The sequence below is a fragment of the Macaca fascicularis genome, chromosome 12, assembly GCF_037993035.2.
Source record: "Macaca fascicularis isolate 582-1 chromosome 12, T2T-MFA8v1.1".
Lineage (NCBI taxonomy): Eukaryota > Metazoa > Chordata > Mammalia > Primates > Cercopithecidae > Macaca > Macaca fascicularis.
This window is the reverse complement of record NC_088386.1, coordinates 107,228,943-107,255,335: the sequence shown is the minus strand read 5'-3', so window position 1 is coordinate 107,255,335 and position 26,393 is coordinate 107,228,943. Positions and strand designations below refer to the sequence as shown.

At 35.1% G+C, this 26,393-nt stretch overlaps 1 protein-coding gene across 4 annotated transcripts in view; it reads left to right on the top strand.

Moving 5' to 3' along the window:
- The window catches only part of ERBB4 (erb-b2 receptor tyrosine kinase 4), a 1,185,936-nt gene that overhangs the window by 1,127,531 nt on the left and 32,012 nt on the right, over positions 1–26,393 (top strand). For all 4 annotated transcript variants that reach the window (XM_005574181.5, XM_005574179.5, XM_005574182.5 and 1 more), the window contains exons 21-25: positions 8,818–8,973; positions 11,375–11,450; positions 15,375–15,521; positions 17,536–17,633; positions 19,031–19,201. In XM_005574181.5, coding sequence (XP_005574238.1) covers positions 8,818–8,973; positions 11,375–11,450; positions 15,375–15,521; positions 17,536–17,633; positions 19,031–19,201 — 648 coding nt within the window. The remainder of the gene's footprint in view (positions 1–8,817; positions 8,974–11,374; positions 11,451–15,374; positions 15,522–17,535; positions 17,634–19,030; positions 19,202–26,393) is intronic.

Sequence of the window (26,393 nt, the reverse complement as noted above, 5' to 3'; positions counted from 1 at the left end):
AGAAAATGTAGGGAACAAGAATAAAAAAAAAAAAATCTGTTATCTCTGTCGGCCTCAGGAATCTGAAAATGGTCTTCCCCTTCTCTCCCCCTGGGAGACTAATATCAACATCTGGGGCTTCGCCTAAATGTGGCAGGGTTTGCTTTCCCACATTCCATCATAAATATTGCACATTTCGAATTGCATTTATTAATTTGCCAGTGACTGTTCTAAATCCTCTGTATATGGGAACTCACAAGAACACAATGAAACCTGTGTTACTACTGCTACTCCTATTTTTAGACAAGGAAATTAATGTACAGAGAGATAAAATAACTTGTTCAAAGGTGATACTAGTGCATGACAAAACTTATCAGAACTAAGATTTGTCTTGCAGGCAGCTTGATTCCAAAATCAGTGCTCCTTACCATTATGCTATATGACCATATATATAAAACTATACACAGTAGACTACAAGCCATATATGAAACTCACAAAACTGAATGTAATCTAGAAAATGGGTGCTCTGTGAATTCAGTGAAGAGAAAACACTTCCTTCCACATAATAAATGTTGAAGGCTTTTAAATAAGCCTCTTTAATTTTGCTGGGTTCTCCAAGGGATGGTGCCTTTGGAGGCACTTAAAAAACCAACTTTTTATGCATTTCACTGTGTCTTTGACAACTTGAAATTTGCCTGGCATCAGTAACTGGCACTCTATACATGTTTGTGGTTGGAGTAAATGAACCATAAGACCAGAATTTTGTAAGTCTGTCCAGAAAGTAGCTATTTTTCTTTGCAGCATAGATGGAGCATTGGAGTGTCAATATCCCAAGAGTGAGGAAGCCGAGACGAATTATCAACAGCCAAAACTTCCAGCTGAGTGTCCAGGTCCTGAAGAGGTTTCTGGGCAGCACACCACAGCATCTCCTAACATGCAATTGTGTATGCACACACACATGCATACACACCACACACACACTCAAATATATTATTGGGACTATCTATGAAAATTTTCAAATAAATAGCAAACAATAATTTGTATTATATATTGTTAAAATTACAGAAATTTTGTTGTCCTTAATATTCCAAAGTCTTCTTAAAATCTGCAACCTAATCAGGCTTCTTGAAGATCATGGCTGCAGTTGGAAGTGTGAGAATTAACCATGAGTGTTAACTCCATGCTGGCTCAGGACAGCTGTATGAATCTGCTTTTCTTCCTCTGAATAAAATAATAGGAAGAACATTCAGGAACAAGTAGAATGAGAAGCTACTGCACCTAACAGTGCTGAGTAACCAACAGGTGTTTCAACTGGCTGCCTTTTCTTCAAAGTAGTCAAATTATATTTTTAATAAGATAAACTTGTGCTTATTTATTTAAAAAATACATAGTATCTTATAATTGTGAATGTTTATATGTTTTCCAGATTTTAAGCCATTGAATCCTCAAGACAACCCTCAGAGTAGACACTATTATTACCCCCATTTAACAAATAAAGAAAGTGAAACATAAGTGTTGTATAAATTGACCAAAATCACATAGCCAGTAAGTAGCCAGTGTTTTTGGAGTCTTATATTTTAAACTTAGGATGCACTAAGATGATTTTTACTAAAATGTATTCATGACTCTCACTAAATATTTGAAGGGGGACATCTACTCTACCTCTTTACTGTTCTCTGTGTCTATTATTGGCCCACAATTTAATATTTCAGATAGATATATTTTACAGTTTCATCTATCATGGAATAAAAATTTAAAGCTAGCAGTAACCTCAGAGATCATTTCAGCCAATCCATCACTTTTATAGCAGAGGTGAAATGAGTACCTGTGGTCATAAACCTAGTTAACAATATGTCCAAAACTTCTGTCTCACAACACTCAGCTCTGTGTTCTTTCTATTCTGCCATGAACCAGCTTCTGCTGGTTAAAAAGATCGCTCAGTTGATTCCATTACTGAGCCCCCTTATATTCCCTTTATGCACTATTTGGATAAAATCAGTTACTCATCTAAAGATTCCTTTCTTTCCTTGAACATGCTTATATCTTTAGCTATAACCGTAGTAAGCATTATAGTTGGATTCTTCTTTCCCCCAGGGAAAGAATTGCTTTTAGAAGGAAAGGTAGTAAAAAGGAGATATTTTCATTTGAAGTTAGGTTTCCCGAAGCTTCCTGTTATTAAGAAAGCTTCAGGTTATTAGAAAGAAAACAGAAAAAAAAAAATGTTCTCTTGCTAACTCCAGAGATTAATGCTGGAGATTAATGCCTGTGAGCTGACTGCAGCTTGAAATTTTTAGCTCCACACGTGTATTTGATGAAATTGTCGCATGGCCAATATGTGAGAAGCAAATATTTATTGTCAGAAATAGTCCAGTCTCTCTTGACTTCCTTTAGCTTCTGGCAGCTGGGCAAAATACATTTTCACATTGAATTAAGACAATAATAATGCTTTTTGCCAGATTGTTGTGACTCACGTATCATAAGACTGAAAAGAAGGTCATGGCTAGGTGTTTGTCAATACCAATATTTTAAAATTAAGTCATTCTCTGTTCTTTTCCATAAGCAGTTTATATGAGTTGATTCTAACTAGAGATTAAAATGTTAAATTCAATTCTAATAACATTTTTCCTTGGATTTTATATCAAAGTTCATTTCTGAAAATCAAGCATACAATTTGACCTTCTGTAGTTAACTTGTATTTACTATGATTACACATTATAAGACCTATGAGCAAAACATAAAGTAAGTATGCATTCTTTGAAAACTTGCTAGGGCTTACAGAGAAGACATGAAAAATGGTAAAATTATGAATAGTTTGGGTAATGGTAAATTCTGAATAGTTTCTGTAAAATCAGACTTGTGACATTTGGATCATGAAGTAGATAAACAAAATAACCCTAAAACACTTCTTTCAGAAACTCCCCTCCATGGTGTGTGGTAAGTGGCAGTTATCTTGGTGTAGAAAATCTATTTTATTAACCCATAGAAAACATTCTGCAGCACTGAACCTTTCAGATCTATTTTACTCGTGACCTTTATCTTCACTAAATTCTTTAGTCTGTGATGTATTTATAGAGAGCACAAAATCTTTTAATATGTCTTCTAATTTTTCTTTCTTCTTCTATGACAGCATCCTTGGGTGAATTATTGTTAAAATAATACTTTGAATAGTAATAATTCTGAAATTGTATTCACACATTAATCATGATGGGTAGATTATAAGTATGTGTATCACCATTTGCAAACATTTATTAAACACCCACTGTGATATATTAGCTGAGGTTCACAGATTTTCTGAAATAGGCAATTAAAGTTAAGGAGGGTAAGTAATTCTTGTGCATTCTAGGATTGTTGATAGCTATCCCTGGAGCAGTAATAAAGGTTTTCATGTTCTACACTTACTATATGCCAATTGCTATTTAAGCGCTTTGCATATGCTAATTTACCTCACAACAACCTGAAGGATAGGTGCTGTTATGCCCATTTAGAGAGGAGGAGAGAAAGGTGATGACAGAGAGATTAAATAACTTTCTCAGAGTGATAGGGCTAGAACATGGCAGGACTGGGGTTTCAAACAGGCAATTGACCACAGAATCTACGCTCATACCCACTCTACCATCTTGCATACTCTGTGACCAAAATAAGAACAGTCTGTAGTTTGCACAATTCAAATTCCTGCGAACTTAAAAAAAGATGCTATAATTTAACTGAGTTTAAAATATAAATTAAAAAATGAGGCAATCACTTGCATTATGTTCTGAAATTCACAGAAACACCAGATAACAGGGTTTTTTTTCTGCCAAAGTACTAGTGCCTTTTAAAGCTATATGACTTCAAGTGGCTGGATGCAGAGACTCATGCCTGTAATCCCAACGCTTTGGAAGTCTGAGGCAGGAGGATTGCTTGAGGCCAGGAGGTTGAGGCTGCAGTGAGCCCTGATCATGCCACTGCACTCCAGCCTGGATGACAGAGCTAGACCTTATTTCAAAAACAAAAACAAAAACAAAAATCTGTATGACCCCTATGTTCATTAATTTATCCATGCCCACATAACCCTGTGACCCATTAAGAGAGAAGATAGGCTTAAAAATGTAGACTGTAGAGTCCACACAGCAAGGGATCCAATCCAACTTCTACCATGCATTAGCTAGATCAGCAGTCCCCAAACTTTTTGGCACCAGGGACTGTTTTTGTGGGGACCCGGCAGGGGACATAGTTTCAGGATGAAACTGTTCCACCTGAAATCATCAGGCATTAGTTAGATTCTCATAAGGAGTTCACAATGTAGATCCCTCGCATGCACAGTTCACAATTGGGTTCAGCCTCCTATGAGAATCGAATGCCGCCACCGCTAATCTGACAGGAGGCAGAGCTCTGGCAGTAATGCTGGCTCGCCTGCCACTCACCTCCTTCTGTGCAGCCCAGTTTTTAACAGGCCACAGACTGGTGCTGCTCCATGGCCCAGGGCTTGGGGATCCCTGATTAGATAACTTGGAGCAAGTAACTTGACCTCACTTAGCCTTAGTTTTCTCATATGTAAAATATGACAACAGTACGCATCTTATAGGATTAAGTTAACCAACCAATGTGGCAACATTTACTTTAATGACTGCTGTGTTCTAAGTACTGGGTCAATGTCAACTGTGGTTGCCGTCAGTATTATCTTCTCATAATTTACTTTACCCAAGCTGGCCTGGCATGGATATGAGAACTGCTACAGCGCAGAGTATAAGGTTTCTTTACCCACAAAACACAGCATAATAATGAATGACCCTTATTTGTTCATCTTGAAACTTCAGAGACTTCATCCAGTTTGTTTTTGTCACTGTTATTTCTAATAATTGTCTGCCACCTTAGATGCATGACACTCTAATTTGAAGAGTGATTTCATTTTGAAGGAATCTAGCAGAGCGTGACTCAAATGAGATCTTCCAGAAAGAAAATCCTATTTAATGACTGTGATGTAGAGAAAACTGTTTTGAGCAATCCATAGATGATTCAACACTCTCAAGGTGTGAAAGTAGGACTAAGGTGGCTTTAGTAAGTAATGATTTGAAAGCATGCATCTGTATATTGATGTTTCATAGTTACAAAGCAACCATAAACATGTATTTTGATGGTTTGGTAATGATATAGATACTTACGTTCTTATTGCTTTTAGTGACAGTCAGGTGGGTGAGGGAAACTGTCTAGACATTGTCACCTAGTTTTTTAAAATTGATTTCTCATTATTTTGAAGAAAGTACCTTTTCTGGACAAACAGTATTTAGCTTCAGAATAGTCTATTCTTTGCTGAGCTTTGTGTGTAGAATTTCAAAGAACTTGGAGTTTCTGAAGTTTTTCTTGTATTGTAGAGTATGTCATTAGAGTGTCAGTCTGTGCAGGCTGCTATAACAAAATAACATAAACAGAAATTCATTTCTCATAGTTTTGGAGACTGGGAAGTCCCAGATAATGGTGCCAGAAAATTTAGTGTCTAGCTAAGGATCTGATTCCTGATTGTTCATAGCTCCTGTAACCTCACATGGCTGAAGAAGCAACAGATCTCTCTAAGGTCTCTTTTATAAGTTTGCTAATATCATTCATGAGGTTCTACTCTCATGACCTAATCACTTTTCAAAGTCCCCACCTCCTAACACCATCACTTTGGGGGCTAAAATTTCAACATACGAATTTGAGGAAGGACATAAAACCATTCAGATCATAGCACAGTTTGAAATTTTTTGGTGAATGTGCCTTAGTTCCCTATTGGCAAAGTACATATCACTCTTCCTGCATAAGTTTAAGAAATATAAAAATGATATTTTTATTAGAACGATATTTGGTTCAAGGGATCATTATCCACCTAAATGATAAAAGTCTAAAAACAAAATTGTTCTCAATGTATTCTCTTTCTTCGTCATTCAAACAAATACTAAGGATGATTACTTAATTTTATAAATATTCCTTGATATTATCCTCTTTATAGTATTCCTTCTGGCCTAGTTTAATTGAAGGTTCAGATAGTCTTACACATAGGAGCAGACGAGTGTTGTAAGTGATGGAAGCAGAATTCCTGGGAAGAAATAGTGAGCAGTGGGATCTTGGAAAATGGGTTGGGATTACCCTTATTGGGGTACAGTTGGTCTCAGCTAAAGAGAATGACTGACCCACACCCAGTGTGGGGACTAAAGAAAAAAAAAATCTGAAAAATGGATGTATGTAGTCCATGGACTGCAAATTTGCAACCTTTATTTTACACTCCCATCACCTTGCTTCTATATTGTGGCAGTGGCTCCTGCCTTCAGCTACACAGATGTCCAATCCATTCTCTGTATTAACACCAGAGTGGTGTTTCAAAGAGTCCAACAATCTCATGCCCCACCGCCCCCGCTTTGTTTTTTTCTGAGACAGTCGATCTCGGCTCACTGCAAGCTCTGCCTCCCGGGTTCACGCCATTCTCCTGCCTCAACCTCCTCAGTAGCTGGGATTACAGGCACCCGCCACCACGCCTGGCTAATTTTTTGTATTTTTAGTAGAGACAGGGTTTCACCATGATAACCAGGATGGTCTCAAACTCCTGACCTCGTGATCCACCCGCCTCGGCCTCCCAAAGTGCTGGGATTACAGGCATGAGCCATCGCGCCCGGCTTCGCTCCCCTTTTAAAAACAACTTCCACATCACCTAATTGTATACTGCATGAAATACAAAAGTCTAAGTTCTTTACCATGACATATAAGAGACCCTTCTTGGACCCTGCCTCTTCTTTTGTTTTCAGTTTCACTTCTCACCACTGTCCCTCCCTAATACAGTATGCTTTAAAAATACAGAATTGCATGTCTTTGTCCACGTACGCCATGGTACTGCTGCCCCGTGCTTGTTCTGTTCGCCTGCAGTTTTACTCTCACTCTGCCCAATTGGGAGACATCATTCAACCCTTACTTAGGCCTTGGTACCGCTTTGAAGTGTCTCCTCCCATGCATACTTGCTAGGCCATACTACATAAGGGCCTCAGAATAGAGTTCTCTTTAAATGCCTTGCATGTATCACATCAGTCCGTTCAAGTTTTTATTCCCTATCTGCCCACTTTATTAATTAGCTTCTGTTCTCCTTTCATGTACAGACCTTATCTGAATCTTTTTTGTCTTCTCGGTGTCTGGCAAATAGTCCAGCACATAGTATGCGTTAACCTGTTGCCAACATATTTTCCATGTTCTGATACGAAGGTGATAAGAAAGAGAATAATGAATGTTTCATGAACATTTCTTAAAGGGATAGAATTATTTGGGAAGATGTGAAAATATTTTATCTCCAAGGCAATGCATTTATTTGTTTATTTTTTTTGATCCTTTAAGTCATATAAGGGCTATATGTTCTCAGATGTACTTTATTCTAGGAATTTCTAATTTAATGTACTCAAATACAAAGCACTGTTTAGGAGGGCAGGCAAAAGTCCCATAAATCTCGGTTGTAAGTTGATTTCAGAAAACACTCATCCGCACAGTGTCACCCAACTGTTGACTGATTAGACCATATCAGGCAGTATCTCCACTGGTTGTGTTTAATGTGCATTTATATGGGGTTGGCTCATGATGCTGTTTGAAGTAATCTTCTCTTTACACTACACCAGGTATACGGTTCATAATTTTTTGACCTGTGTGATTTATGTGTCTGTTTTCCACAGCTTTTGTTTTAGTATCAGAAACCATTAATCCTTCAAAATCCTGCAGTTGTAATGTTAACTGCCAACAGCATTGATTTGCAATTGGCATGAGAGTATGGTTCAACCATTTCATAATAATTCTAATCTATTTTTAAATGATGACCATTGTACCACTAAAGTAATCAAATATAGAATTTCCCCTAACTCTTCAACAAAAATATATTCACTCTATTCTTGGCCTCAGGTTTATTTCCTTAGTTTTACATAAGTTATTTTGTTAAACATAATGTTTAGCAACTCTTAGTTTACCTAGTACTGAAGTATAATTAATAAAGTAATTGTCACTCCTCTGGATTATTTTTTCTGAATTTGTATAGATATTAATACATAACATATGTTATATATTGTTACATGTGGATGTATTGTGAGGAGAGCCAGCTATGTCTCTTGCTGCTGAACAGCAACAAATTTTATTTTTAATTTCCCTGTATGTTTTATAAAGGCAAAATATTAAAGGCTAATTTCAGTGTCATTACAAACTATGTAATTTCACTATGGATTCTCATAGTGACTACTGATACCATAGAAGCCTTCTTAAAACTTACAGGTTTTTAAGACTTCTAGTGTATATACTTCATTCTGTGAATGATTAATAAGAATAGTATAATTCTTAGTATAATATCATAGTATAATTCTTCAGCCTCCATAGAGTCTATAATGGCGATTTTGGCACCATTAAACCTCAAATGAAATATTGCTAAAAATTATGGATAGAGGTATTTGTTTGGATGTGTAGGGGGAGATGACATGAAGCAGAAGTTATTGAGAAGGAATGACTACAAATATGTGGGTCAATCCAAGCGTATGTTAGCTTATCTGCTACAACACCTGCATACCTCACTAAAGAAAGAGTTTGCAAAAGGATATCAAGTCGCTTGGAAAAATAATGATCTAACATTTAGCTCATGTGAAAGTAATTCATTTGTCTCATAGGACTTTAGGGAGAAAAGACCAAAAGCTGTTTGTGGTTTGCTCTCCCCCAAAATCAGGTTTTCTCTAATTTTGAAAATATTCTAGGATTCTGGCTTCACTTAAAAAATTAGGCACTTCCAACTGAAGGCTAAGAGAACTCTTTTTAGAAACAAAGGAAAAACCTAGGCATTAACTGACTATCATTAAGGAACTTGATGTTTTTCAGGGAATGATGTACCTGGAAGAAAGACGGCTCGTTCATCGGGATTTGGCGGCCCGTAATGTCTTAGTGAAATCTCCAAACCATGTGAAAATCACAGATTTTGGACTAGCCAGACTCTTGGAAGGAGATGAAAAAGAATACAATGCTGATGGAGGAAAGGTGGATATCTTTTTGAGAGCAATATTGCTTGAAAATGTAGTATAATATCCTTTTATCTCCTTATATTGTATACAAGAAATCAATAAGCCTGAAGCTTAGGAGATTATAAAACCTTGGTTCTACCATTTGCCTTTTCTCCTGCTCAGGGTATGTATGTGTGTGTGTATATATTTCATGTACACATATATATACCATATATTACCAGCTTCTATTTCTCAAAAGTAGCTAAAATAAGGTGATGTATGTCTGTACCCAGGTGACCTTCATGTTAGGTCCAGTGGTGGGAAAGGGGTAGATCCTTAGGGCTTCTAGAAATTAAACTTTAACACATGGCTGTAGAAATTGTCCCATTGATCTAAACACCATAGCACTAACTCTGACAGATAACATAGCTTCTCTCTTATAAAGTTTAGGTAGTACAAACCACCCTGAACAGAGCCACTGCCTTCGTCCAACTTTTCTGACCCTCTAGTCTCAGCCTCTGCCTGACAACAGCATTCCTGACTCTTTCACCCACTCTGTGATCTCAATCCGTGCCTTAGTACCATGTCTTGTATTTCCTCATTAACCTTCTCTTTAGCTTGCCTTTCTTGGCCAAACTATTAGGACTAGACTTCATATGGAGGTCCCTCTAGCTTTACCTGGTGAAACCTAAGGTCAGGAAGCCCAAATGAAATAAGCAAATGCAATCTTAGCCTATGGTGACCTATAAGCTTACACTAACAAAAGAAACTCAGTTATTCTCATGTCATGTAAATATATTTATTATATGCTTTATTTATCATGGGCCATCCAAATGTATATTATAAATATTTTGCAATGTTAGGTTTCCAAATGCTTAACTTCATCACAAGGCAAAATAACACAAAAATTTTTTAAACTACCCTATTTTGCCTGTTTGCTACCAAACTGCAGTAGTCTGAGACCACAGCTTTGAAATTCACTATAAGACTGCACAGAAGTTGAAGTCTATAAATCACATGGCTTCACTTGTCTTGAGAACATAAGATTTGAGACATAAGATTTGTCTAAAGCAAGATTCATTACTGCTTTAAATGCTTGGTAACCATTAAGTCTTTATCAAGCTACCTGTGATTTAAACTTACTTCTTTAACACAATGTCCGTAGTCCATAAAGTCTGCTAACTCCTTGCCCATAGGGAAATTACTTTCAATGTGTCTTCTGTTCCCTTTCACTGAATACCATGATTCTGTCATAGAGTTACCTTGGTGTCACCTTGGTGAGCAGCCAACCTCGTGATTTCAAAGGCCTATTTAGTTTTAAGCTTTTCAACTGCACAGTAGAAGTGTTTATCTTTATTCCATAGAATCTAATTATATTCCCAGCTATATAATGCTGCCCTTCATAGTTGAAACTCATTCTGCTGGCCCATCATCAGCAGGATATGTGGGTTGAGTTGTTTTTCTTGTAGTGATGATAGATTTGTGCTGACCCCTCACATTATTTTATATAGTTCCTATTTTGAAAATGGTACATATTTTCAATACTGGCTAACCAAGATGAGAGAGGTCATTTGAAGCTGGAAAATAAAGCAAGCCTAACTTTGGAATTCACGATTTTAGGCCTTTTATTGGTCAAATTATACGAGAGGAGAAGGGAGGGGGCAAGTATAGAAAGAGTCCATTGTACTGGTGGCCCAAAATGTGTCTGAGGGTGAAAAGGGATAACTGAAAATATAACAAATCTCATTTTTTGAGAAAAAACTATAAACACATTTTTAGAAGCATGTGTATTAGATGTTTAGATTTGACACTGTAAATCATAATATTTACTAGCAACTTAATTACTGAAAGTTAATTAAGAGCTATAGAAAGTTATCCCTACTTAATTATTTTTACCTTTAATTGTTTATAAAGCTTTTTAAAATAAATAAATAAGTATGACCAAGCATGGTGGCTCATGCCTGTAATCCCAGCATTTTGGGAGGTCAAAGCAGGCAGATCACTTGAGCTCAGGAGTTCTAGGTCAGCCTGGGCAACATGGTGAAACCCCATCTCTAAAAATGCAAAAATTAGCCAGGCATTGTGGCACACGCCTGTGGTCCCGGCTACTCAAAGGCTAAGGTGGGAGGATCACTTGAGCCTGGTAGGCAGAGATTGCAGTGAGCTGAGATTGTGCCATTGCACTCCACCCTGGGTGACAGAGTGAGACCCTGTCTCAAAAAATAAATAAATAAAATAAAAAATGAATAAGTATAGTATGTCTTTAGATTATTTCACTTTATGTATTTTATAAATTAACATATATTTATAGTTATATCTACACACATACAATTTAAAAAATATGATTAAGTCCAGCCCAGAGATTCACATTTATGAAATATATATAGAAATGAATTTTTAATGTAATTTTAAAACTTTCACTTCTTACTTCTCTATAGATGCCAATTAAATGGATGGCTCTGGAGTGTATACATTACAGGAAATTCACCCATCAGAGTGACGTTTGGAGCTATGGTAAATAAATCTTCTTTGCGAATTAAAGCTTGTAAAGCAAAAATACATATGTTAAATTCATGTGAAATATCTTAAGCTAAATTATTTTGTTGTGTTATAAATACCTATTTATAAGCCTAATTTCCTAAAGGAGTTAACTCTTTGCTTTCTCAATGAAAAAAAGAACAACAAAATATTCTCTTTTATTTGATTTTACTTTAAGTTGTGAGATACACATGCAGAACCTGCAGGTTTGTTGCATAGGTATACATGTGGCATGGTGGTTTACTGCACCCATCAACCCGTCATCTAGGTTTTACGCCCCGCATACATTAGGTATTTGTCCTAATGCTCTCCCTCCCCTTGCCTCCCATCCCCCGACAGGCCCCTGTGTGTGAGGTTCCCCTCCCTGTGTCCATGTGTTCTCATTGAAGAACAACAAAATATTCTAAATAGCATTCCTATCTGCCTTTTTCTGCTTTTTTCTAGTTTATTACAATGTAATATACTAATATCTCTGCTAAGATGTTTTCCATAAGCTTTGGTTTGATAGCAACTGGCTTGATCATTTTGACAGGAAAAATATTCAGCCAGTTTTGGTTTAGGGACAATTTCATAGAATTTCATGGCGTTAATTTTAAGCAACTTTCAAAAACATAACTCTGAATATAGTAAATATTCAAACAAAAACAAAACTAACTTTTTGTGTGTTTTTTACATATGAGAATTTTTATGGTCTATAGTAGAAAACAGATTATTGTCATAACTAAGAAAAATTACTGACAGCAGTAAGTTAGAGCAATGAACATGGTAAAAAGAGAAGACTGCTAATTACAACATTAATTTTAATTTACAAACTACTTGTGGAGTAACAGAAATGTTGCAGAGTGAATAATATGAACTGGAAAAGAGTGATATCTATAATTAGAACATTTATTTTATTGTGCTTAACTTAATTGTTAAGATGAGCTATTGAGCATCTGTCTGGCTACTTAAATGTAAGTCCAGTATTACCAAGAAGGAGTCAATATGGTTCTAAGTTTAAACATATCATATAAAATTGGTCTTTCTTACAAATAAAAAAGCATAACACCCACTTAAATAAAAGGGTGGTGGTGAGATTTAAACGCATGGTACAATTTATTTTACTCAAACTTAAGCTTAAAAAAAGTTTTACCTTTTTTTGCATTGTTGGAAAAAAAGATATAAACCATTCAATCACTTCGAACTTAACTCTTGTCAATGCTTGACAAAACTTACTTCCTAAACTATTGTAAGAAGTGTATAGAAAAACATCTATTACATGTATTCTATGATAAATTTATATATTATATGATACAGATTAACATGTAGATTAGCATTTATATGTTACATGATATAGACAGGTTTATAGAATATATATTATGTCAGATTTATATATTATATATATCATATAGTATATTTTATATATGTATATACTTTTTTCTTTTTCTTCTTTTTCTACTTACAATTCACTGAATCAAATGTGGCAATCTCCTGAAAGCAAATTTAAATTAGCTCAAAATATATGAAAAGTTGGCAGAACAGTCATATTTTTAATAGTAAAATTTGTCTTTTGGGAAAAATCTTGTTACTCAGGCTGTAACATTTTTCTTCATGTTGAGTTGCAAAATCCCAGGAACTGTTCATCAAAAATAAATAAAAAGATAGGTAGTACTCTGTTTTGAAACACAGCCCAGGTCATCAACCCATATTCATAAGACACTTAAAATTTTTTATGATATATCATAGTTGATTGCAAAAGGCGTCAAAGGCAGAGGAAGTTGCATAACCTTGTTTACAGTGCACCTTTATGGAAAATTCTCACTAGGTGAATTTTTATTTTTACAAAAATAAGCATCGGCTGTGATATACATCTTAAGATAAAGGAATTGCAAGTAAAATTTGAGATTGTTTTATTTTAGCTTTCCTGATATTGTTCTTTTGCATGAAACCATCCTTTTCTAACCCTATCTTGTCATCACCTTTACAAGCATATAATTGGATTATTATCAGAAGTAGAGTTTTTTATATTTTGACTTTTGTTTTTGTATTTATATGTTTCTGTTTATTATATTTTCTATTATTTCGATTTACAGTTGCTTTGTATCTTGCTTATGTTGGGAGTTCTGATAGAGATGTGAGAGTATCTACTCTATCTTTTATAACTGCCTATCTAAGTTAACAAAATGTTCTCCTTAAATATATATTCTAGGCCCAGCATGATGTCTCGTGCTTGTAATTCTAGCATTTAGGGAGGCCGACGTGGGCAGATGGCTCAAACCCAGGAGCTTGAGACCAGCCTGGGCAACATGCTGAAACCCTTTATCTACTAAAAATTACAAAAATCAGCCAGGCATGGTGGCCCATGTCTGTAGTCCCAGCTACTCAAGAAGCTGAGGTGAAAAGATCATGTGAGCCTGGGGAGGTTGAGGGTGTAGTGAGCTGTGATCATGCCTCTTCACTCCATTCTGAGTGACAGATTGAGACCCTGTCTAAAATATAAAATATATCATTCTAAAATATAAAAAATTCTAAAATATAAAATATTCTAAATATAAAATATTCTAAAATATAAAATATATATATATATATATTCTGTAAGTATGACTATCTAGAGATGAACAGTCATCCACTTAACTTGTTGCAGCCCGCCTCAGAGAAAATTTTTATGATATATTTTAGGAACTACTCCTTAATATACAAACTTAAAGATGTAATAACAGTCAGTCAATTAAATTATCACTAGGTATATGTTAACAATATGCCTAAAATCCTAAGATGTAAATATTAACCAAAAAAAATCAGGTAATAGTTAATATTCTATTATAAAGAATGATTTTAAATTCAACATAGTTTTATATTTTAAGCTTTGTATTTTTGTTATCAGTCAATGATAACAGTTATAAACTAAAAACGACTTCAGCCTGAGTAAATAATTCATTATAGATGGCAGTAGGAAAGAAAACATAGCTCTAATTAATGGATTTTATATTGAAAGATGACTGTATATGTACATCAACCAAAACTCACTTTGTAATATTTTTGTGCCCAGCTAGCCATTTCTGAACTTAAAAATCTTTACCCTTAAGAAAATATTATTTTAAACTATATGATCATTATATCACAAAAATGATATTTAGTGTATGTATTATTGCTGAAATCAGAACCATCATTATCATCAAAACTGGCTCTTTGCATGCTAACATTTAGTGTATTTGCTTTTGCAGAGAAAATCAATGTCCCAATGATTCAAGAAAGCCATTTTATTACCTAAAGAATAAACTACTTTTTATCCCCTTCACAATTTTGTTGATGCCTACTTCACATGTACTATATATTACATATGGAACATTCCTCACTCAGGTTCTCATATTTGCTAACGAAGTATATCTGTTTTATTCAACTGTTCTCTTTGTGTAAGGTAGAGAGAGTCACAATTCTTTATTGTAACATAAGGTAATTATTCTGGAAGCCTTTAATAGTAAAGATGCTAATCTTAAAATTAGTCAATATCTTATTTTACTGGCAATCATATTTATTGTTACTGAATACATATGTATGTATAGTAAATGAATTGTTTTATGGATTGCAACATGGTATAGTGAAATATAACTTGGATCAGCAAACATTAGTATTACCTATAGGCAGAAATGGGAAACAGATTCTATACGCTGATATCCACTGTAAATTGTCTCTTCTATCCATTAGAAATTCCAAGACAATAATAAGAAAATTGAATTCCCCCACAAAGATTTTGACATTGGGGTTCTCATAATGGATACAGGAATTTGTGGAGTTTTTTTTTTTTAATTGATTGGTGTTTTGATTGACCTATAAGGAGTATTCTTTTACCAGTGGTATATTGCCAGTTTGTTCAAAATATGTTGTTAATATGCTTAAGTAAGAATTTTTTCTCCAATATAGGAGTTACTATATGGGAACTGATGACCTTTGGAGGAAAACCCTATGATGGAATTCCAACGCGAGAAATCCCTGATTTATTGGAGAAAGGAGAACGTTTGCCTCAGCCTCCCATCTGCACCATTGACGTTTACATGGTCATGGTCAAATGTAAGATTGCAAAATAATGTTATCATCACCATCATCATTTGTAGTAAAGTAATAGCACAGATTACTCAATCTGTATAACATTTCTCTGTATTGAAAAATACAACAGTTCAAAAACAATTATGAAGGGAACATGTAAATGCCTCTTTGTTGTGACTATTATTAATATAAAGTAATATTCTTCCATGCTATGAAGTCAAAATTATGACTCTTTTACTCTCATAATCTCCATGACAGTCAAATTGCCTGTCATAAAGAGAGGTAATTAGTCACAATAATGTTCTTAGTAACATTACTAACAGGAATGTTAGTAATAACATTAGTGACCTTTATGGGAAAATATTAGGCTACATAAATGATCTAAACATGAAGGAAAAAACTGGAAACTGACAGTTTTAAACATTAATTTAATAGAAATGGGTCTATGGGTTTTAGTCAAGAGCAAATTAGCAGGATAAGATGGGAAGTGGGAAGAAATGAATCTAGAGTGAGCTAAAAAGATTATAAAGGTTTACTTTTTTCAATTTGATCATTTGTTTACATCAAACTCTTACTTTTCTTTTTTCTTCCCATGCCCCAGACACATATGTATTATAAATGTGTTTTTGAAGCACAGACCCTTAATTTAAATAGAATTAAGGAAGTCTCTGGAGTTTCTGGCTTAATTTAAGTGAGATTAACATGTAGCAATTTCTCTTGTATAATCTAAGGTTTTCCCCTTCTGATTTACACCGGGTTAGCAAAGAAACAAACTTGTGAAGGTGAATAAGCATCTTATTAATAAGAGACTTTGGACCCAGGTCTACTCAGATTTATATTCATGACATGTGTGATACATTCTGACAGTGAGGGAGGAAATAAAAAATGTTCTTTGCAGTTCAGGTCAGCATGCCCTTTTCACTAAGCATAGTTCTATTTACTCAATATTTAGTTGGAGAGAAACCGATACCTCAACTGTGGTTAACCTTTTTTGGCTTCAATAGTTTCAGAAACACCTATTTTCTCATTAGCATCTTGGCATTAGCAAGCATTTTTTCAAGTGAATGCATATAGAATACAGAGCATTTGAGCTTTGTTTGGAGAGAAAAAAAGCAGATGACATTAATGATACATAAAATAACACCCAAAAAATTCCCAGATTAAGAATAAAAACTGAATTCCCAGAAAAGGAAGGAAAAAGCTTTACAGCCTTATTCTATTAAATATTGTTTGGTAGATATCTATGGAAAAAAGTTTAAAAACATGCATGTCTTATATAATCTAATCCTATAACTAGCATAGGAAATGATTGAAATTCATTTGAATTTAGCTCTGATGAAATTATATAAAACCAAGAAAACACTTTCTCTAATAGAGAATTTTACCTTTCTTTTGGAGTTTTAATACCTAACAAGAGGATAATTTGGCAAGAAAATCAAGGAAAGCTTGGTACTTTTATTCTTGTCATCTCATTAGCTAAACAGAGCCTGTAGAGATAAGGTCTACTTTATTTAGACTCCCAGCTAAATAATAATACATACCTTGAAAATTGCTGTTAGTATGTTTATGCTAGACAAGCTAGTACTAAGATAAGCTAATGTCTATTGCTGAATAGGCATTACCAATCACTTTGCGTTAGTTTTTCTTTTTTTTTGTCCACCAGGACAAATGTAGCACAAGACATTTGCTTTTAATTTCTCTTTTCCCCTTTGTGCCAGTGTAAGCATTGTGACCAAATCTTTTCTCCCATGTCACTCCTAATACAAAATAGCTTATATTGCAGTCACCTCATCTATACCCATCAGAGAAAAAAATTTATCTTTTGTCTGACAATACATTACATTTAGTTACGAATATCAACAAAGAGACTGATAAAGCCTTATCAATTGAGTTGTGTCTTTTACTAGCTTTCTTTCTTTTTCAGATCGTTATGATTAAAACAACATTTTTCAAACTTTTGCTCATATTTTCACAAAATTTAAATTTCAACTCCTTTTAATTATGGATATAGTGACATTTTCACTGTGTAAATTTCCAGGTTGGATGATTGATGCTGACAGTAGACCTAAATTTAAGGAACTGGCTGCTGAGTTTTCAAGGATGGCTCGAGACCCTCAAAGATACCTAGTTATTCAGGTTAGTACATTTGACTTATGCGTTTAAGACTAGACTGATGGCAAACTCACTGTAAAATGAGTAATATCGGGACTTTGGAACTGTGGGAATGACCACTAACATGCTGATTAATTAAGTAGATTATCATGTAAAATGACTTACTTATGGAAAAGAGCTTTTTTACTTCATGTCAGATTCACCTTTTAGCACCTTCCCTTAGTATTCAAGTGGCTCTGCTATTGAACAGATAATTATGATTATACATATACATGAAAAGGTCTTGATCCTCAGACACTTATTTTAGCACCTTGATTTTATTAACATTATGTGTAAGTCATGTTCATTAGTATAATTTTCATTTCTCAGAACAAAAGGAAGACAGATTATTGTTTTAATCTTGCCCATGCTTGAAGACAGAGAATCAAGTTTCAGTATATTAATATTTAATTTACCCAAAAATATTTTAAAAGATGTTCTGTTTTATTTGGAGGGATAGGCAGTATCCAAACAATAACTCAATTCAAATGAATTGATGCACATTTGAATCAACCAACCAGCCAAAGGAATATTTTGTATTTAACACTAGAAAAATAGACTGGATAACTTAAAAATAATAATATATTTCTCTATGATTATTTTCGCCTAAACTATAAACAAATGGGCCTTGGACTAGAGTGAATTATATTTCCTCAGTAAAAGAAGGTAGCCTTTATTTACATATCAATAGTCTGACATAAAGATGAAAGCTAGGTTTTAGAAGATACGTATTTCCATTAATTTTTTCCCCAAAATTAGTTTTCATGAACTGAAACTGTTTCAAAAAATTATGTAACTTTAAAAATATAGGAAAAATATTTAAGGTGAGGTGAAGAAAAGCATAACAAAGGTTTTGGTGTCTTTCTCATACTCCTTTACTCTATTTGCCACTTGCACTATGAGTTTTGAATGTCATTACTTTGAAAATGTAGCCAGTATGCTATAGAATAAAGTATAGACCCTACGGTCCTGATAATCCTATAGCATCAAACCAACCAAATAAAATAAACATTGATAAATCGATCACATTTTATTGTTTATTCTTAAAGTTGCAACCCATACACGATCTGGGCAATGAACAATTATTTTCAGACCTGAAATTGATTTTACCTCCCTAAAATCATCTTTTGATTTTGCTTTATTATTCTCTAATGGTATTTAGCATATACTGCTTGTATAAAGTGTGTTTACCTGGCCCTATGATTTCTAAGCATGTTATAGGTTTCTTAATGGCTGGTGGTTGTGCTAAAGACTTTTTTTTTTTAATGTGTGTATGAATTTTTCAACCATTTGTTATGATATTACATAAATTTATTGCAGAGACCACATATTTAAGATAAGAAAGAAAGAATCATATTTGTGTCTGATGGGCAATCTTTTAGGGTGATGATCGTATGAAGCTTCCCAGTCCAAACGACAGCAAGTTCTTTCAGAATCTCTTGGATGAAGAGGATTTGGAAGATATGATGGATGCTGAGGAGTACTTGGTTCCTCAGGCTTTCAACATCCCACCTCCCATCTATACTTCCAGAGCAAGAATTGACTCGAATAGGGTAAGAAGGAATTATATACACATACCATATTATTTCTGAGATATAAAATCAAGTAAATAGGGTATAAGCACTAACATTTCAAAATAATTATATAGCTCAAATCAATGTGATGCCTAGATTAAAAATATACCATACCCACAAAAGATGTGCCAATCTTGCTATATGTAGTTAATTTTTGGAAGACAAGCATGGACAATACAACATGTACTCTGAAATACCTTCAAGATTTTAGAAAAAAAAATTTTCCTCATCTTAATTTATTTAAAACAAATCTTTAAAAAACAATTCCAAATAATAAAACCATATGTGTATATAAATAAATGAAAAGTCCTATGAAGTAGGCTTTCTACTTTTTTTTCTTAAAAAGATATTATGATTAGTCAAGAAGTAATACAAGTATAAATCTTTCACTCATTTAAGAAAAATTAAATATTTTCTGTCAAGCAGAAACAGAAAACCGTGCAGTCCTTTGAACCTAATCATATCGAAAAGGCTGCTAAGAAGTAGATTTTCTTTTTTTTTTTTTTAATTATACTTTAAGTTCTATGGTACATGTGTACAACGTGCAGGTTTGTTACATATGTATACATGAGCCATGTTGGTGTCCTGCAGCCATTAACTCGTCATTTACATTAGGTATATCTCCTACTGCTATTCCTCCCCCGCCGCGTCCCCACATTAGGACTCGGTGTGTGATGTTCCCCTTCCTGTGTCCAAGTGATCTCATTGTTCAATTCTCACCTATGAGTGAGAACATGTGGTATTTGGTTTTCTGTTCTTGTGATAGTTTGCTGAGAATGATGGTTTCCAGGTGCATCCATGTCCCTACAAAGGACACAAATTCATCCTTTTTTATGGCTGCATAGTATTCCATGATGTATATGTGCCACATTTTCTTAATCCAGTCTGTCACTGATGGACATTTGGGTTGATTCCAAGTCTCTGCTATTGTGAATAGTGCCGCAATAAACATATGTGTGCATGTGTCTTTATAGCAGCATGACTTATAATCCTTCGTGTATATACCCAGTAAGGGGATGGCTGGGTCGAATGGTATTTCTAGTTCTAGATCCTTGAGGAATCGCCACACTGTTTTCCACAATGGTTGAACTAGTTTACAGTCCCACCAACAGTGTAAAAATGTTCCTATTTCTCCACATCTTCTCCAGCACCTGTTGTTTCCTGATTTTTTAATGATTGCCATTCTAACTGGTGTGAGATGGTATCTCATTGTGGTTTTGATTTGCCTTTCTCTGATGGCAAGTGATGATGAGCATTTTTTTCATGTGTCTGTTGGTTGTATGAATGTCTTCTTTTGAGAAGTGTCTGTTCATATCCTTTGCCCACTTTTTGATGGGGTTGTTTTTTTCTTGTAAATTTGATTGAGTTCTTTATAGGTTCTGGATATTAGCCCTTTGTCAGATGAGTAGATTGCAAAAATTTTCTCCCATTCTGTAGGTTGCCTGTTCACTCTGATGGTAGTTTCTTTTGCTGTGCAGAAGCTCTTTAGTTTAATGAGATCCCATTTGTCAATTTTGGCTTTTGTTGCTGCGTTCCTTTGGAAGGGGAGATGCGCTCTGATTTTTTGAATTTCCAGCTTTTCTGCACTGCTTTTTCCCCATCTTTGTGGTTTTATCTGCCGTTGGTTTTTGATGATGGTGACGTACTGATGGGGTTTTGGTGTGGGTGTCCTTTCTTTTTGTTAGTTTTCCTTCTAACAGTCAGGACCTTCAGCTGTAGGTCTGTTGGAGTTTGCTTGAGGTCCACTCTAGACCCTGTTTGCCTGGGTATCAGCAGCGGAGGCTGCAGAAGATAGAATATTGCTGAACAGCAATTGTTGCTGTCTGATTCTTGCTCTGGAAGCTTCATCTCAGGAGTGTATCCCGCCATGTGAGGTGTTGCTCTGCACCTAGTAGGGGATGTCCCCCAGTTAGGCTACTCAGGGGTCAGAGACCCACTTGAGCAGACAATCTGTCTGTTCTCAGATCTCAACCTCCATGCTGGGAGATCCACTGCTCTCTTCAAAGCTGTCAGACGGGGGCATTTACCTCTGCCAAGGTTTCTGCTGCTTTTTGTTTACTTATGACCTGTCCCCAGAGGAGGATTCTACAGAGGCAGGCCAGCCTCCTTGAGCTGTGGTAGGCTCCACCCAATTCGAACTTCCCTGCAGCTTTGTTTACCTACATAAGCCTCAGCAATGGCGGGTGCCCCTCCCCCAGCCTTGCTGTCGCCTTGCAGTTAGATCTCAGACTGCTGTGCTAGAAATGAGGGAGGCTCCGTGGGCGTTTGACCCTCTGGGTCAGGTGTGGGATATAATCTCCTGGTGTGCCCTTTGCTAAGACCCTTGGTAAAGTGCACTATTAGGGTGGCAGTCACCTGATTTTCCAGGTGTTGTGTGTCTCAGTTTCCTTTGGCTAGGGAAAGGAATTCCCTTCCCTCTTGGGCTTCCCAGGTAAGGCGATGCCTCACCCTGCTTCAGCTCTCGCTGGTCGGGCTGCACCCGTGGACAAGCGCCAACTGTCCGACATGACCCAGTGAGATGAACCCGGTACCTCAGTTGAAAATGCTGAAATCACCCGTCTTCTGTATCACTCACGCTAGGAGCTGTTCCTATTCGGCCATCTTGGGCACACCCCTGTAGATTTTCATTTCTGTAGATTTAAGTTTAGAAAGATGTAGATTTAAGTTTAGAAAGTTTACAAAGATGTTTCTGAAAAGAATTCACATTTCATTTTAAATGTTAAACCTACTCTATATGAATTCCATTCTTTCTTTGAAAGCTGTCAAATCCATGCATTTGTTTATTTTTATAAATTCATTCCTCATTCATTCAACATATATTGAGTACCACTGTATGTGAAGTATTAGTATACATTTAAGACTCAAAGAATTTTGACACAACTTCTGCTTTCAGGAAGTGACCACCTTAATCAAAGAATCGTACAGATATAGGGACTGAATAATAAGTGCTGTAATCCAGTATTCACTGACCATTACAGAGCATGAAGAACTAGTAAATTTGTGTCTGTAATCAATTTCTTCCATTGATAAGATATAAACATGATGCTTAATTTTTTCTAGAAGATAATTTTCTCTTAATATTTTTTCCTTCTTTATCTAAGAACAGTATCATAGCTAGTAGAACAAACAGCATCCAGTTTCTCTTGACCATAGCCATAAGAACATTTTCAACTTGCTGCTCATTATCTAACATAATTTGCTTTATTTCATAGTGACAGTAATAATTAAGTAATAATCCCCTGGTGTTTACTATTCAACACATATATGTTAACCTCCTTAATCCTTAAACAAACTTCATGAGGTTCTATTATTATCATCCCCTTCTTTCAAATGAAGAAACTTGCCACAGAGATGTCAGCTGATATGACTGGTGTCACGCACCTAGTCAGTGGAAGAGGGGAATAATGTAAGCTAGATATCTGCCTCCTACACTGTAGTTTTGCTTCAAAGTTACTGAAGCATGTTATTTCCATGATGTGATTAGAGTCTGGGACTTGTCTTGTTTGGGAAATTCCCCAGGTGGTTTTCTTATAAAATGCATCTCAAATGTGCCCTACACCTTTTACTCATCTACCTCCATTTAGAAGATCTGATATGGAAAGGGACAAAGAGACCTCAACTAATTTTTCTTTTCTATTAAAAATATATCATTATAGCACAAACTGAAAACTTTATCACATGCCCAATGGGGATAGATAACTAAAAGTTTTTAAAATTAGATCAATGGATAGGTAATGAACAATCAGTCTTTTGTTTGTGAGAGGGAAGAAAGCGGTTAAGGTGTATAAAGGAGGCTCTCTGTACACTTTGCAAAATGATCAAATTATATACCCTGGTATTTATAATTTTAAGTGACAAATTCATTACTTCTGGTTACAACAGTGAAATTAAAAAAATAGTTTCCTGTAATTCTATACATATTTTTCTTTTTGTAAGAATTCTTACATTTCAACATTTTGTTCATTTTAATTTATAATTCTCAGTGTAAGAAATTCTTAATAAAGGTTTGCGCTAACTAGATGGAATTATTGAGACAAAGTATAAATCACCCGAGGACTTATTTGACCTTTAGCCATCATTTCTTATTCCACATTATAAAACAATATTACCTGTAGATCTCTTTTTACTTTTTCAGTCCTTGGAAAAGAAATTGTGCTTAAATATCATTTTATGTTCAGGCATTTAAAAAGCTTTATTTGTCATCTATATTGTCCTAATGGTTTTCAGTCTGGCTTTACATAACTTTTACAGAAATTTCTAATATGTGCAAATGCCACATTCCTCCTTTCTTTCCTACATGGCTAAATTAGAAAATAAATTACTTCCATTTTAAGTTCGGTGGCTAAGTAACGTGCTAAGGGAACATCTTAAAAGTGAATTTTGATCAAATGTTTCTTAAGTATATGTGATAGACTTTGAAACCAAAAAAAAAAAAAAATTCATTTTGAAAATATAGGCTCCACTGTGCATTAATTAAGAAACTTCAGGTAATGTTCTGAATATCTCTATTACTTTGTTTCCTCATTTTCTAAATGCAGTAGTGCCTATCTTATATGAGTGTTAGGCAATTAACTTTTAAAAATTGCAAAGTATTTATAATGCCAGGTAAATAAATTTTATTACTCTACTTTTAGAATCACCAGTTTCATTTTTCATTTTTACCATTTTCATTTTTAACTTTTTCCTTGTCAATATCATATATCATAAATAATCACACTTTCTTATAAGGTGCTCTACCCACTATCTATGAAAAGCTTGTTGATGCAATTACTGCTAGGCCAGCAAATTATTTCTGCTGATGTGTTCTAACATCAAATAAAGACAGAAGTAATTTTTTATAGTGCTTTTGATTTTTTTTAATTCCACATGTTTTGATAAATTACAACTTGAAAGCAATGAATCAATTCAAAATACAATGTTTATATTTGTCCAGAAAGTTGATGAATACACATTTAAGTCGTGTTAGAAAACACTTACCTAATTTACAGCTGCTGTTACTATTGTTAGATATACTTTTAATATTACCTTAAAATTTTTTCTTTTTTTTTTTTTTTTGAGACAAGGTCTCACTCTGTCACCCAGGCTGGAGTGCAGTAGCGTGATCTTGGCTCACTGCAACTTTCACATGCCAAGCTCAAGAGATCCTCCCATCTCTGCCTCCAGAGTAGCACTACAGGTGCATGCCACCCCTCCCAGCTAATTTTTTATATATATATTTTTTTTTTGGTAGAGACAGGGTTTCCTTATGTTGCCAAGGCTGCTCTTGAACTCCAGAGCTCAAGCAATCCACCCACCTTGGCCTCCCAAAGTGCTGGGATTACAAGTGTGAGCCACCATGCCTGGCCTCAAATCTTTTTAAGCAATAATACACCAAAAGCTATTACTCTAGTGTGATGTAAAAATAGGAGAAAATGAGAAGCTATTTAACTTCTGCAAAGTGCTCTATAGCTGTAAAATGGGGATTTAAAAATTTTCTCACAGAATATTATGAAGATTAGCTTTTTAGTGTATGCAAGCATGTTACCTATTAATGGACCTGGAATAGATGCTCCAATAGTGTGGAAATAAATGAGTATTAACCAAATGAAAAAAGCAAAGAGTATTTCTTCAGAGACTGCTATAGCAAGAAAGTTCCATCACTTACGTTTTGGCAGAGACTTAAAGGCCCGTAGAGGAGTGGGAAAGCTGTATAGGAGGAAAAAAAAAAAAGGGGGGGGAAGGCTTCATCTATGCCCTCATTAGAGACTGTTGGCCTGGGGAAGCTATAGGCAGGAAAACTAGAAGTCATTGGTTAGAGGTGCATGTTTGACTTTTTTCTGTTGGTCCAAAGTTGGAAGCAAGGACAAAAATTAGGAAAGTTGCCAGTTATTAATCAATTCTGGTCATTTGGAGCTGATTGTTATACAAGTAATTAATTGTTTAGCTTCCTGGGTTGTTAGTAGAGATAGCAATCTGACTTCCTGCAAATCTGATTTACAAAAGGCTGGGTTGCTGGGCTGTTTATTGTAGATAAGGAGGTTTGCTTCCCAATTTGTTTCTATTTTTACATATGGTCAGGCCATTGTCCCTTTGTATATTCAGTCTATTGGATTTAGTTTCCATTGCTGCCTTCTTTTCTCTAGATATTTAAACACATGTGGCCTAATATTTTTGATTACATGTTCAGCATAATTTAAAAATTCTCCATAGGTGTTTTTCTTTTTTTTTTTTTTGTTACAATGCTAAGTTTGGCCTTTTCTTTTGAGTTACCTAGAGTTATATTTGTTTGATATAACAAATTGTATATTAAATGAAGTAGCAATGAATAAAAATAGTGAATAAACTAATGTGGCTGAAGATATTTTAGCTTTAATGATATTAGAAAATTTAATTTAATGTAACAGCTTCCATGTATTTTTATAGAGGAAGACATAGTTTCAATTGCAAGCCCATCCAGTCATTTGTAAGAAATAGTTTTAAGATTAAATGTTCCACCCCTGTCAAAACATATCACCTAACTCTTAATTATCTCAGCCAGTGGAAGACAGAGGAATTGTAGCTACCCCACATTAGTGAAGTAACGCACAATGGATTTATCATCACAATCTAAACTTCTTTTTACTTCTTTCCTACTGCTAAGAAGTAACTCTATAAAATAGATTTGCATTTTCCTCCTTTTCTTACACTCTTTCTCCCAGGATATATAAATAAGTTGAAAAATGTAAGCAGAAGTAAGACTATAGTTGTGTGCTGCCATGCCCAGCTAATTAAAAATTTTTTTTTAAAAAAAAGACATGGTCTCATTATGTTGCCCAAGATGGTCTGAAACTCCTGGCCTCAAGCAATCCTTCCTCCTTGGCCTCCCAAAGCACTAGGATTACAAGCATGAGCCATGGCACTGGGCCTAAGTAGAAATCTTTTAAATTGTTCATTTTCTTTTTTGTTGTTGTTGTTTTTTTTTTTTTGAGACAGTCTCACTCTGTTGCCAGGCTAGAGTGCAGTGGCGCTATCTTGGCTCATTGCAGTCTCCGCCTCCTGGGTTTAGGCAATTCTCCTGCCTCAGCTTCCTGAGTAGCTGGGATTACAGGCATGCGCCACCACACCCAGCTAATATTTGTATTTTTAGTAGAGACGGGTTTCACCATGTTGACCAGGATGGTCTGGATCTCCTGACCTCGTGGTCCACCCTTCT